The sequence below is a fragment of the Metopolophium dirhodum genome, chromosome 2 (assembly GCF_019925205.1).
Source record: "Metopolophium dirhodum isolate CAU chromosome 2, ASM1992520v1, whole genome shotgun sequence".
NCBI classification, from domain to species: domain Eukaryota; kingdom Metazoa; phylum Arthropoda; class Insecta; order Hemiptera; family Aphididae; genus Metopolophium; species Metopolophium dirhodum.
Genome location: NC_083561.1, coordinates 1,316,781 through 1,331,297, shown reverse-complemented (window position 1 = coordinate 1,331,297; position 14,517 = coordinate 1,316,781). Strand labels below are relative to the sequence as shown.

General features: G+C 31.1%; 1 protein-coding gene across 3 annotated transcripts in view; it reads right to left on the bottom strand.

Moving 5' to 3' along the window:
- LOC132939802 (kinesin-like protein CG14535) overlaps positions 1 to 14,517 on the bottom strand; it is a 183,573-nt gene that overhangs the window by 145,219 nt on the left and 23,837 nt on the right. For 2 of the 3 annotated variants that reach the window (XM_061007179.1, XM_061007181.1), the window contains exon 4: positions 5,825 to 6,288. In XM_061007179.1, coding sequence (XP_060863162.1) covers positions 5,825 to 6,288 — 464 coding nt within the window. The remainder of the gene's footprint in view (positions 1 to 5,824; positions 6,289 to 14,517) is intronic. The other variant, XM_061007180.1, reaches the window with a different exon arrangement.

Genomic DNA, 14,517 nt, shown 5'->3' with positions numbered 1-14,517 from the left:
AGACGGTACTTTAGGAAGGTCATTTTTTGATTTTCTCAATAGTTAATTAATGCCACGAGAAAAACCACCGACAAATTACAAAAAACCGCTAAAATGGGATTTTAATTTCTAATTATCACCATAAAAACTAATAAAAAAAAATAATATTTCAATATTAATTTAACTTACAGGCTATAATAAATAATAACAATATAAAATAACCAGACTGACAAACCGTCTCAGCTCAGAATCGTTTTTCTTATACATCGTTTTAATACAATCCATTATACATTGACCCACTATTGTAACCGACTGTGCAGCTGAGCGACATCCACTTAGGTACCCTATTTTTTTAAATTTGTTTTGCACATATTATTAATTGATAATCACAAACTTAAAAATTTAAAATTGTCTTTATTTAATATTGGGTGGTATGAGGGGCTCTCCGCGGCTCTGTTTTCTGAAAATTATCTGGACCCTCCCCATAACAAATTTCTTAATACGCCACTGGAACTTGTATATATGATATTTATATATTAATATTGATTAAAAGTGTTGTACTTCCGACTTAATTAGTTTAGTGTTGCATTGAAATATTACATTTTAAGTTATACCAAAATATAATGTTTGCTGTGTTGTATGAGAAATCATACTATTGTTTAATATTATTCTTTCAGAATTTGCTTATATTGTCCCCTTAACGTTTTTTATAATGTATAATAAATATTTTATTATTTACGTTTAATTATGTATACCTACCATATTATTCTTACAATAAAGAAAATAAGTTAGTATTTCAATACAATGTTTTTTTTTTATTTTTTACTAAGCACAAACAAAATGTTTAAAATTTGTTTCAAAAAACTAAAATTAAATTAAAGAATAATATTTAAATCATTTTTTTTGTTATGGAACTATTCATGATTTTTAATACGTAACTGCAGTATAGTCAGTATATACACTGTTATGTATATAATTTTAAAATAAATTATATTTTTGAATAAGATTATTTAATGAAAAAGTTTAGTTTAATTTTGTTTTCATTATTTAAACATAAAAACACTGTAAATATACCTATTTACCAATTTTTATTTTACTAAAAATCCATTCATAATGCGTTTTGTGATTGTTATTTTGTTTTGTTAAACATTTTAAATATATATTAATATATTAGATGTATATCATATAATATTATGTTAACCAGGATATTAATGTGTTAATATTTCAAGAATATTATGAGTGGCATACAACATATACCTACCGTTGTAAAAATAAATAAATTAATCGTTCAAGAAAGACATTAAAGAGAGAAAACACACGCAATTGCTATATGAACCCTCTTTTAATAAATATTAATAAAATAAGTACTTATTAATTCTACCGATTTGATGATGACGATCCCCGGTTGCATCGGTGTTCCATCTTTCGCCACCACACGTATTATTATATTATATATACGTAGTTTAATTAATGCGGTCTGATTTATGGGCCTTATGAATTATTTAGAGTGCACCAGACCGACACCACACTTCATAACAAGTCCTTCTCCCCTTGAAGCATAATATATATATTATTATATATATCCCCAAAATGCGATAATGATAATCGAGTTTTTCGGTAGGACCCCATAAAGAAAAGCTCAAAGAAACGGTCATGTGTTCCACAATCTCACGGATATTGGGATAGTGTCAAAACAAAAAAAAAGTTAAAAATTTCCATATTCGAGTATACACTGAGTTTTGACTATATCTTTTCATTTTATCAATTTAAGTGTTACAACTCATTGAGAAATGGTACATAGAACGCTATCTACCACTAAAATATTTTACGATAAGTTCAGAAAATTGAAAGTTTCAAAATAATACATTTTATACAATGTTATCATATTATTAATATGTAATATAAATAGCTTTCATAGATAATAGCATAATATAGAATTATGAGAGCTATCAAAATTAATAAATATATTTTGTTTTAAATTATAAGCCGATTATGAAAGTCTATACGACTATAAAGTCTACAACTATTGTACTATAATATAACACTACCACTACCTATACCTATTCTACAACAAAGTAAATAACACTTTGATCTTTATTTTAAATTTCAGAAATTAGCTAATCATAATTATTTAGCATTAACCCAATGTAACCCAAAATAAAAAAGTCTAACGAATACATTTTTGAAACAATATTTAATTATTTACATAACTCACTAATTTGTCAAACGTTATCCGATAATTGTACACACATTACATGTTTGCATTTTATATAATTAATCATTTATTATGCCTTTCATCGATAAATATTATTTTAGTTCAAACAAATGAGTTTCTGCATCAAATTCACACTGTATAACTAAAATGTAGGATTCTGAAAATATGAAGTTTCAAGTATAAGTATAGGTGCAAGTATATATAAATAATTATAAACATATAAATATTGTATGTATATAAGAATATATATATATTTAAATATTATATTATAGTAATATGATAATACGATTTAAATATTGTATACATTATGCAATTATATAGTGCAGTACATAGGAATTGTCAATTATACTCCAAGACTTAAAATATAGAACAGTATTCCATATTGTAATATAGTTAATCGTTGCGATTTTCATTATATTAGGTATCTACTTTCTGTAATAGTTTTCACAGGCCGGATACGGATATTACGGATACAAAAAGAACAATAACAAAAAACAACGACCAGACGATCAACGAACCATCAAAACCCCGTCCTATGGGAACCATGTCCCTTTTGCACCATTAAAAATGTATATGGAACTAATGGCACGGACGGAGATGATCGCATGAATAGTGCAACACGTCAATTGTTTTTTTTTTTTGCTTCACTACATTCGAAACATGTTGTTTTCGGTATTACCGGATGTCCAACATTTTCGACAGAATCAATTGCATATAAAAAATGCATAGTCTAACACTACTAATTTTAACTTTATCGCTCATGAATGGCTTTTAACTATATATATATATACGTATACTGATGAAAAAAAAAACAGTAATAGAGAATAATAATATTGTAAGACATTGTTATGCTCACAATATTTATTGAATTAAACAATACGTATTATTTAATTTCATGAATGCGCTGCTCTTATTATTATACAATTTGATTTCTTTCAACAAAATATAAACGGAAACTATTGCATTATTATTTAAGCTGATAATACATATGCACATTCCGTAGACAAAAAAAAAACAAAACGTTTATGATCATCCGACACGGCTGCAGAGTTCTTAAATAATTTTAACCAAACAATGATTTTAAATTATCATAATAATTTTGTTATAATAAGTTTCGATGTTAACCACTTAATTATACTACTGAATAAAATATCCATCTTAAGTCTTGACAATATAATAGAGGCGAGAGAATAAATCAAAATGTTTAGGTAATAGCAAAGAATTTAATTATTCTATTTTACAAGTATTTTGTGAGTATAATGTATTATGATGTATAATAAGCTTAGAGAATATAGTGAAATAAATGTTTGGGTAAATTAAAAATCTGATCTGATTTCAGATAAAAGGAAATTAAATTCAAAATATATTTAATATTTATACATATTTTAAAGATTTTGCTTATTAGAGCATATTTACGCATTATCTATAGCTTTGTTTTACTTTTTATCATAAAAATTGTATTACATATTAGTTAATAAAGGTACATAGAATAAAAAAATGTTTATGTATTATATTTTATTATTTTATTTTCACTTTCTTTTCTATTTAAAAGTAAATATAATATAATTGTTTTCACTAATATTGTTATTTTATGTTCGTTAGAGTACTATATTAAGAACCAAAGGTTCAGATAAGCTGCCGTATTAAAAAAAAATCACCTCTATAATTTTAAAATCCATAATAATTGGAAACTGAACGCAGTAATTATCCCAAATTTGTTACATACAATAAGTACTTGATTAGATTGGAAATATAAATATTATATCATATCAAACAAATAATATTACCTGTATATTATTCAAGAGGTGTTTACAAAAAAAATTAATAAAAACGGAGATAATTATTTTTGTGTTGTTAACGGATCATTTTCTTATTATACATTTAATATATAATATGTATATGCGTTTAGGGATTTATGGTACTTATACTATAACTTCATTAACTTCCAAACCTTTTAGAAAACACATTATTACAATAATTTATTAAAATGGAAAGCTCCTACTTTGATGCTCTTGTTGGTTCATAATTAATGAATTCATTAGAAAATAAAATACACTATCAATGAACATTTTCTAGGTTATTTATAATTTATTATTGTATTTTGAAATTATAACATAATGAAAACCATCCAACGATAATAATAAATATTATGGTTTCTCATTTAGGAATTGGAACCCTGTAGACCACCCGGGGGTGAGGGACCAAAAGTTTGTCGATATCAAAATGATTGTTATTAGAGATACCCACTAACCACGTACATTCGTGTTGTGGACTGTATATTATTATAATATTAAATATATTATTTTTATTGTGTGTGCGTGAAGGGTTCATTGGTATAATAACTACAATACGATTATTAAAGTACACTTCTGATGATATAGTGTATGATGCTCAATACAGACATCAAATATATATTCAATCGGTTTGACGTTTAAACGTTTACTATGTAGTATGTACAAACATATTAATTGTGAATTCGTAACGATTATATTATACAATTAATATTATTGTTAAATTAGAATAAAATATTATGTACTAGGTATGAACTTTATAAATTTGTTTAACTGACTCGACTATTATAGTTTATAACACAATGTCTCAATTAATAAACATATACCATTGATTAAACACACATATTTGTAAAAATATAATTTGATAACGCAAATTGTTTAATAATTCAGTATATAGTACCTAAAACATGTTACGACTGTACCCACAGTAATTTGCAATTATTATTAAAGTATTATTTAGGTATTTCATATTTACATCCAATTCAATGAACTTTATGTGATCAAGAACAATAACACGTACTACAATATAAATTGGTGACACACGAAACGTTTTTTATAATATATATTAACTATACCTATAGCTCGTTTCCGATTGGAAAAATCATTGATTGTCATCAAACTTTACTGTGAATGAAATCGCACGTTCTACAAATTTCGTTATGTCAATCGGAATCATAAAGAATCCAGAAAATGACTTGTTGTCCTTTTACGAAATGCCTAACAGAGGTGAGGCGCCAGCCCGGCAGAAACGTGATATCATGTTATATTATGTTTAGGTTTCAGCACAGAAATACTACATTAATGGCGGCAAAAATAAGTAATATATATATTTTTTTTTTATATAATTGTCGTCATGCATAATAATACGCGTATTATAACTACCCTATATAAATTACCTTTATATCATCAAATGGTGATTTATCTCACACGAACGCTCTGTATATTATATACGGGTTTATTGTGTATAAAATAATATATTATAATATACTTAAGAGTACTATACGCTCCCCAGTGCCCGTGCATGTATTGTCTCCGTCATTCAAACTTACAACATATCAAATTTTTTTAATATTTTTATATTACGATCTTATAGATATAGTATAGAGTGACCTATTATCATTTTCAAACCTAAAGGTGAGAACATATTATCAGCTGTGCTCAAGCGGTGGATTTATTTCGATATTTTAGTTTCCATTCAATATATGCGTATATATAGATTATAGGTATAAAACGCTTAAGCACAGCACATGTGGTTGGAGCGGCGTCCTTCTAAGACCACATACCTAGGTATATAGTACTAGGCGCATTATAAATATTATATAATTTTGTAATCACTGACCTCAAGAAGAACGCTGCAGCGGCCGACGAAGTCTTCGGGTCTTGCGGCGTCGTCAAGCCGGAGGACAGGCCGTACCGGTGTCCGTAACGGTCGTCCGCGGTCACGGCGGCCGTGGCGTACATGCCGTACCGTCGTCTGCGGTAGTCCAGAGCCGCGGCTTCGACGTCCGTCGTTGTCGGCAAAGGCAAGCGGCCGCGCGTCAAACGTCGTACTTCGTCTTCGGCCTTTGCGGCGGCGGCGGCGTACAACGCGTGCGTGTCGTCCGTGCGGTGCGTCCGATTGCGGGCGGACTGTTCCGGGTTTGCGGCACTACTGCGACCGCCTCCGTTCGGCGGCGGCGGGACGACGACGGCACTGGTCCGGTGACGGTGCCGGTCTTCCCCTTCCTCGTCTGCGCGGCGGCGTCGGTGGCACGGGACGGCGGCGGTGGCGGCGGTAGACGACGACAACGGCGGCTGCTGCTGCTGTTGTGGACCGAAAACAAAAACAAACACACACACGTGATTCAAGGGTCGCCGTCGCGCGGTGGGCAGATCACAATACGGCGGCCGCGGATCGCTGGGTGGTCGCGGCGGCGTTCTGTGAGTCGACTGCAAGTGGTTGATTGGGAGGAGGGGAGGGGGTCGCCCGTTTGGATTCGCTCCGCGCGCGCGAACGACAATAACAATATATCATATTATTTTAATGATAATAATATTATAAAAATACGTCCGTCGCTGACGTCTTTGAACGTGACGCGGGGCACGCGTACGTCGGCTTCCGGCCGCGGCACTGCACGCGCATCGCTCCCTCCGACTGCGTGATATAGGTATACCTATATGTACGCGCGGTATATTGTGCGGTGCGGTTATTATACCGTCATCAATATGGTCTAATGATGACGCGCTTCGGCGTTCCGGCCTGACAATAATAATATAAAATAACGTATTCGTCGCATACACGCAACACACATAGTAACGCGTCGCCGTCGGGCTCGTTTATCGTTGAAAACGGATACCGCGAGCCAAACCACCGTGATGATAATAATACCGTCGCATATGTGTGTAATGTCCGGCGCGAAATTGTCCAAAATCAAACATGTCCGTGGTAAAATTATCCAACACCAACTGTGTTTTCAGGCGCTAATAGTTGTTTAAAATCAAAAATAGTAAAAAATATACAGTTGAAAATCATTGATTTAAATTAAAAAAAAATTAAATCAAATTTTTAGTTATTTTATAACAAATTATTATTATCTTTAATTTTTCATTATTAGGTTACCTACATTTCGATACTCATTTTTCTTTTGACACTTGATTTTGAACAGTTTACCGTGAACATTCTTGATTTTGGGCATTTTTTTATGGACGTTTCCCGAGGACATTCTTTTAGGCTATCACGATATCCACGTGAGGGCGGGTAAAGCTCCCTCGACCACTACTACCTACGTGACACGACGTAATATACTGATCGTATTTCCGCGCGTCGATATTATAAATTATTCCATATATTATAATATTATATAATATAACATATTATTATTATCACGCAGGATTATGTGATATTTATATTTACGTTCGAGTATATATAGCAAGTAACAACCCTGCTGACGTGGTTTATTCGACATATTAATATATATACATAATATAACATATGGAAGGAAGCAGTGAGTGAGAGAGTGAGAAAGTGAGAGACTGCATGAACTCGTAACGTGTAAAAGATCCGTCTCGCGTATTATAATAAAATATATTATTATATTGTTATGACGTGCGGACCTGCATCTTATACCTACCCTCGACCGAACAGTATTTAAGTTTAATACGACCTTACGGTGCAGCTATATCTAACCCGACCTATATATATATAAATATAAGACTAAACTGAGCGCTAAACTCGACCCAAGTCACAACCTTTAATATAGTATAATATATATACATATAGGCGAAGGGTCGGCCGCGTTGATATTTTGCAAATACATGTATCCATAGGTCCTGCTATGACGTCTATGATGTATATAGGAGCTGGAAATCGTCGGTCGAGGTTCCGTGACCGTAAAAAAGCGAAGTATGGCATATAATATCATATCACACGCCGGCTGGCCAAACTCTCCACGTGCAATGTGCAGTAAATAATATATATATATATACCAGGAATGATATTATATTGTATTCAATTATATACGAGCATAATATTATAGTCGTATTGTGAACGCGACACCCGAAACCTCCTGTACCTGTATAATATATAATTATATATAATGCCTGTACCTGCAGCAGATGACAATATATAGTATTATAATATATGAACCCGACACGCGACACATTTAATATACGGGGTGATCCATAGTTAAACCTTAAGACGCTCATTATTACAGAAAACAGTTACGTTTTTGAAAATATTTCTTTTATACATAGTTTTAGGTTTATATTTTGTACTATTTTAATTTTTTTAAAGTTTTTTACTCTTTTGATTGACACCATACATTTTATATTCCGTCGCAGATTTCTGAGTATTTCGATCTTTAAAAATCAAATTTTGGACAAGTATAGTTTAATAGATATAATACTTATAAGTGTTAAGAGTTAAAACGAGCGGAGTATAGTGTACAAACATTTTTCGGGGTTCCACTCCGCTAATTAAACATTTTAAATATTTATAAGTAAATCATAAGCCACTCACTGTCCAAAATTCGATTTTAATATATCAAATTACTCCAAAAATACTCTGCTTTGGAACAAAGAATCAAAAATTCACGTGGCTGATAAAAAAAGTAAAAAAAAAATTTGTTTTTCGACGTCTTAAAATTGTGCAAAAAAATATTTTCATATAAACGTTAATAGTTTTTTTTTTTTTTTAATTACGAGCGTATTACGTTAAACGTATCACCCGGTATGTGTTATTTTTTACACGATCATAACATACGATAAGATCCGTCATAACTCGTATACGTTTGGCATTGGATACGCTCACGTATATTTTATTGTTAAATACGTGCAATATGTGTAACGCGTGCGCGAAAAAACTCGCGGCGTGCCTGCGGTCACGCGTATCGTCTTACGAGCCCGATTAAAAGCGACAGGGACCGTCATCCGACTGTCAGACCACATAAAAATAAACGTTTATCCCGGTGTTTACCGCATATTATATATAGTATTCGCTCACCTTATAATATTATGTACCTATGTGTACCTGAAACCGATGTAGGTCACGTGTAAAATATACGGAAAGACTATAATGATTGATGACTGTGGAAATACGCGAAACAAAAGTAATTTATTTTATTTTGCACCTTTAAAACTCTATATTGATTATATTAAATATTAATACCCAGCTGCAGAATTATATATATTTTATTGTATATCTTTCATACACATATTATAATATGTATGTTAGGGGTTTTTATTAGTATCTATTCAGTATTCAAATAATAAAAATCTAATATTCAGCAAGTCTGCAGTTGTATAGTTCCCGAGTTGTTACGATTAATGGGCCTGATAACTCATGTTTTCCGAGCGCCAGTATTGTAATTCTCCGTACGTGGTGATTTTGTGGTTACCAAAATATTTTTAAAAAAAAGAAATTATGACCCATTATCGAATCTCGAAACTCGTTCTCGAATTAAACAAATATTAATTTATATTTTAAAATGTATTTCTTGAAGGCATAATTATGTTATGCTTAAAACATTTATTTATACTTTACATTTTATTTTTACTCAATAGGATTTAAATACCGAGTGTCGTCTTTCTTTTCATATACGCCTGCTGTACTTAGCCATTTAGGTATATTATACGATACGTTTTTGACTTTTTGTATTTGTTAAACGATTCTGAGCGATACTAGGTTTAAATTAAACCATTTAATGTTAGAAATATATATTGATTATAGGACGATTCAAAGTTATAAATATTAAACATAATGCGGTCAACTTTTTTCAATTAAGTTTTAAATTAAGTTTATCTACACATTTTTTATATGTGTAATTAATTAACATAATCGGATACATTTTACTACTGAGTATATAGACAGTATGTATAAATATATAGTTGATTAATATATTACATTTCGTGAATATTAAACTATACTTGAGCTACATTTTTTTTTATTTTAAAAACTATTAAATATTAGTTATTAGGTATTACCTATATTTTAATGTATATTATGTCAAATATGTGTATTGTTTATAATACTCGTACATTTTATCGAGTTAACGTAAGAAAGAAATAATTATTATAACTTACCTATATTATTATAATTTATAACTGAAGTTTTCCCGTGCATCAGTATTGAAATTGGCTATGTGGGGTAATTTTGTAGTTATCGAAAACAAAAAAATGAAATTATGGGCCATAGTGCTATACATTTTAGAACAAAACGAGGTTATAGGCTTATGCAACGCTGTCTGTTAAAGGATCTCGAGTCTCACGACTCGTTCTCGAAGTAAACAAACATTAATTTTGCTGTGAGATTCGGTGAAAAGTTCTACAACGTTGCAGTAAATATTGTTATCTCCATTATTTTAGCTGCACCATTATATGCGATGTATGGGGTTCTGATGACATCGTAGAAGTATAGTAAAACCTACAGTGTTATATACATTATTTTATGGGCAACATTTCACAGCTAGTGAACTTTGTTTTTGGCTATGAATATACGTCATAAATAATGAGTACATATATTTTTGTTTTAAATACAAACACTATCAAATATTCTAGTACATGTTATTAGTTATATAACAGAGTATTATCCATACTCAAAACTCGGGTATGTATACATTAAGAAAAATTATGATAATCACTAGATGTCTAGATAATGAATCAGCAACAATTTATGTTGTAGGTACGGAATCGGAAGTGAAACAAACTTATACTCTACTGTACAATAATATGTGCAATTGTATACAACAATAGCCATGCAGTTATAAAACATATTAATTATACATTAAAATATTAACTCAAAGAGGTAATTTAAATAAATGTAAAAGCGGTATGCAATTAAAAATAAGATTATTTTTGTTAATATGATAAATCAAAGAATATATCTAATTTGGCGCGAAAACAGTTGAAAAACAATAAAATAAACATATTAATATATATTGTATATATTTTAATTTATATACATTAAATCATTAAATTTTTAATTTATTCCTAAATAATTGTTAAAATAACGAAACTTATAATAAAAGCTATCCATGCAGTAACGTCAAGGAAAAAATATTAACTATTAAAACATTTCAATATATAATCAGAATATAGTAGACACTAAAACACTGAATAATATATAGACAACCTTTTTTTTTTTGGGGGGGGGGGTGTTAAGGCTTCGACTACTTAGGTCATTAGCCTGTGGTACTGTAGGAAGGGGGGGGGGGGGTACTGTAGATTTGTTTACTCGTGATTTGTTTTGGCAGAATTTTTAATTTGGGCACCCGTAGGTATCTGCCATGCCCGGGTGGGGGACAGTATTATGGACATTCGTCTTGTTTCTCTCATTCTCGACGGATATAATATTATAAATCTAGTGCTGGATTATTATCATACAAAAAAAAAATAATTACTATTTAATATGTATTACAATAGTTAATCGAAAAACGGTTTCAGTTAAAAACGAACATAATAAATTGTCAAATATATAGGTATAGGTTTTATTTAAGCTTATAGAAATTATTTTGATAAAATAATAACATCAGTATTGCTATATAAAATAGGTATAATTTATAATATAAATATACAAATGATCATGTTAAACTATGTCTGATTTGACACAAATTGACTACGCATACAGACATAAAACTTTGTCAAATTATGTATTACAACATACAATTAGGTATTTGATGAAATTATTGAATTCAACTCACCTTGTGGAAAGTTCTCACGCCCCCCTCCCTCCATCATCTACCATTGAACATACAATTATACAATATTATAGACTATAGAGTAAGCCACAACTCAATATGAGCGTTTAAAATATATTTTTGAACAATAGTTTTAATAGTAATTTATATTTGGTTCACATTAAAAATAATTATATTACATAAATGTACCAACATTAATTTATACGATTTTTTAAATTACATTAAATTATCATAGCTGTTATTATGTCATATCATAAGTCATAATACCTATTCATAAAAACTTATACAATTTATAAAATATATCAAACTGAATTGAATATCTTACTAAATAAAATTTTTTGGAAATATACATTATAAAAATAATGTGTCAAGAAAATATTTTTTTAAAAAAACATGCTAATGAAAATAATTAGTAGAGATGCTCTCAAAATATAAAACAAAATTAGTGGAGCTCTGTGCCACTGCACCGCCCACTGTTAATAAAAACGTAAGTTCAGAACGATTCAAGATTCAAAGATATTCAAATTTTAAATTACGTGACAAGCCAACTGTGGTCGGTACTCTCGAGTAGTAACACGGTACCACTTGAAAATTACACAGAAACACATTTTTAAACATAATTGTCACACTTAAACTGTTAAATTAACATTTTTTTTTTTTAAACTCTTACAAATTGCCTGCTTAAAGCACCGAAAGAGCGGGTGTAGCACACGTGCACAAATGGTACAGCGAGACTTTACACAGAAATAAAATATTGAGGAGATTGAACGTGGGTAGATGTGTGGATGGGTACCTATTGGTTCGACAATTACTGCATTAGAAATTTACACTTTGGGCTCTTGGGTGTTCTCGTGTGGATGCGTACCTAATTACGATGGCATATGAAATAACGTGTCGCCCGGCCAACCGGTTCGCAGACAATTATACATAATATTATATTGGAATAATGAAGACGCGATGTGACGGAATAACAACTACGTTCGACGCGCGCGAGCATTAAGAAGACGCATAATATTACCATGTTGTATCCGTCTTACAAACGTACATTGTACAACATAGCAGTAAATTAATTGTGTTCAGCAGTTCCAATTTTGTGTAGTATACGTTTAGAGCGAATTAGCCTATTATCAAACTGAAAAGTAATATAGGATATAAAACATTGTATATTTTCACGTGGGTTTACGATGTTTTAATTTTTAAGCAAATTATGGGAATTTTTAAATTGTAATATTTAAATATTTTACATACTCGTTACTTGCTTATACAAATTAAAATACCGTATAAACCCAATGTGAAACACACTTTTAATATTCTTACTCTTAAGTTTGATAATAATTATTATTGGTCAATAGTCAATTCACTCTATTATTAAAGGATACTACCTACACAAAACTGAAACTGCTGAATTCAAATTGTCCCTATAAGAAAGGGAATACACACGTAAGTGGGGTGCGTCCTCAATACGATGATCGTTATATTCGTAGCAAACAGTTTCGGCGAGAATCTTGCAAGGATGCACTCCTCCGTCGACTCCGAAAGGACACGCAGTTTGTAATTCAAACGTCGCCGGACGATGGTAAGTATTTCGAATATTCCTCCGGGAAAACCCTGCATATTGACAGCCAATCTTATAAATCGGCCAAGGTGACAACCATACTTTTAAAATGAGTAACGAGAACTCCCATAAGTTATAAAGATACCGTACGGTTCCAATATCTATCTATGACATAGATGGGGTGAAAAAAAAGTTAACTGGTTTAACGTATACGAGCTTCAATAGAGTTGGATTCTACTCTCTGGTATATATGGAATAACTTATATGGTAACATTATTGTATGCGCATACTAACTACATCATTTGACTAATCACAGCGCCAAATTATTTTTCAGAAATCAGGGTTCACATTATCACGGCAGAGTGTGAAGTCACCTCTACAGCGTCGTTCGTGGCCTTCAAGGCTGCAGAAAGCAATTATAATATGGTTAGGCGTCGTGTACTTGTGTAGTGCAACAGATTTTTGATGACCACTTTTGGCGACGATGCGCATGCAATCAGGTGCGTTGCCCTAGCAACCCAAGATGAAAATGTTGACTTGAACGTTGTTTGGTATTATATGATTTATGTGATTTATATAATGTTACAATTTATAACCACACAAAAAATTTTGTAACTACACCGGTAACGTTTAACTGGCACCCGGGGTTTTTTCTTTGTTAGATAGATAATAAATAACATAATAATAAACAATTTTCAAGTCGACATATTAATTAATTTGGTGCAGAACGGTAACATTACTCTGGAATCCGGAAGTATCGATGTGGTTATAACATTTATTTTCGTGGTTAAAAATTGTTACATACCTAATAAATATAAAATAACATAATACCAAACAATTTTCTAGTCAAAATTTTGAACTTGGGGTGTACCTCAACATCGACGCATTGTTTGAAATATTCTCGTTACTATATTACAGAAACTCCGTAAGCCACACCTCACTGCTGGTGACCGTGGATCACTCATCAAGATCCACGTTCGTTTACATTAAGGTAGTATAATATATACGACACCATTATGAATAATGCGGTTACCATGGTATTTGTTTAACGCCTAATAACCACCGCTCATGTTTAGTTAACCATACCAGAGAAATGAACCGACGGTGGTCAATCGAAACTTAACTGAAAACACGAAGACTAGAATTTTTAATATAATTCAGCATGACTAAAAAATATTATATTGTTGTGGTTGTGACGGCTCGCGACTAGTAGGAAAAAAACGATATTGTAACGCGGCCGTTGTACTTTGAAAACTATACGCATTGCAACTATATTATGTAGATATTATATAAAAATAGAAATAA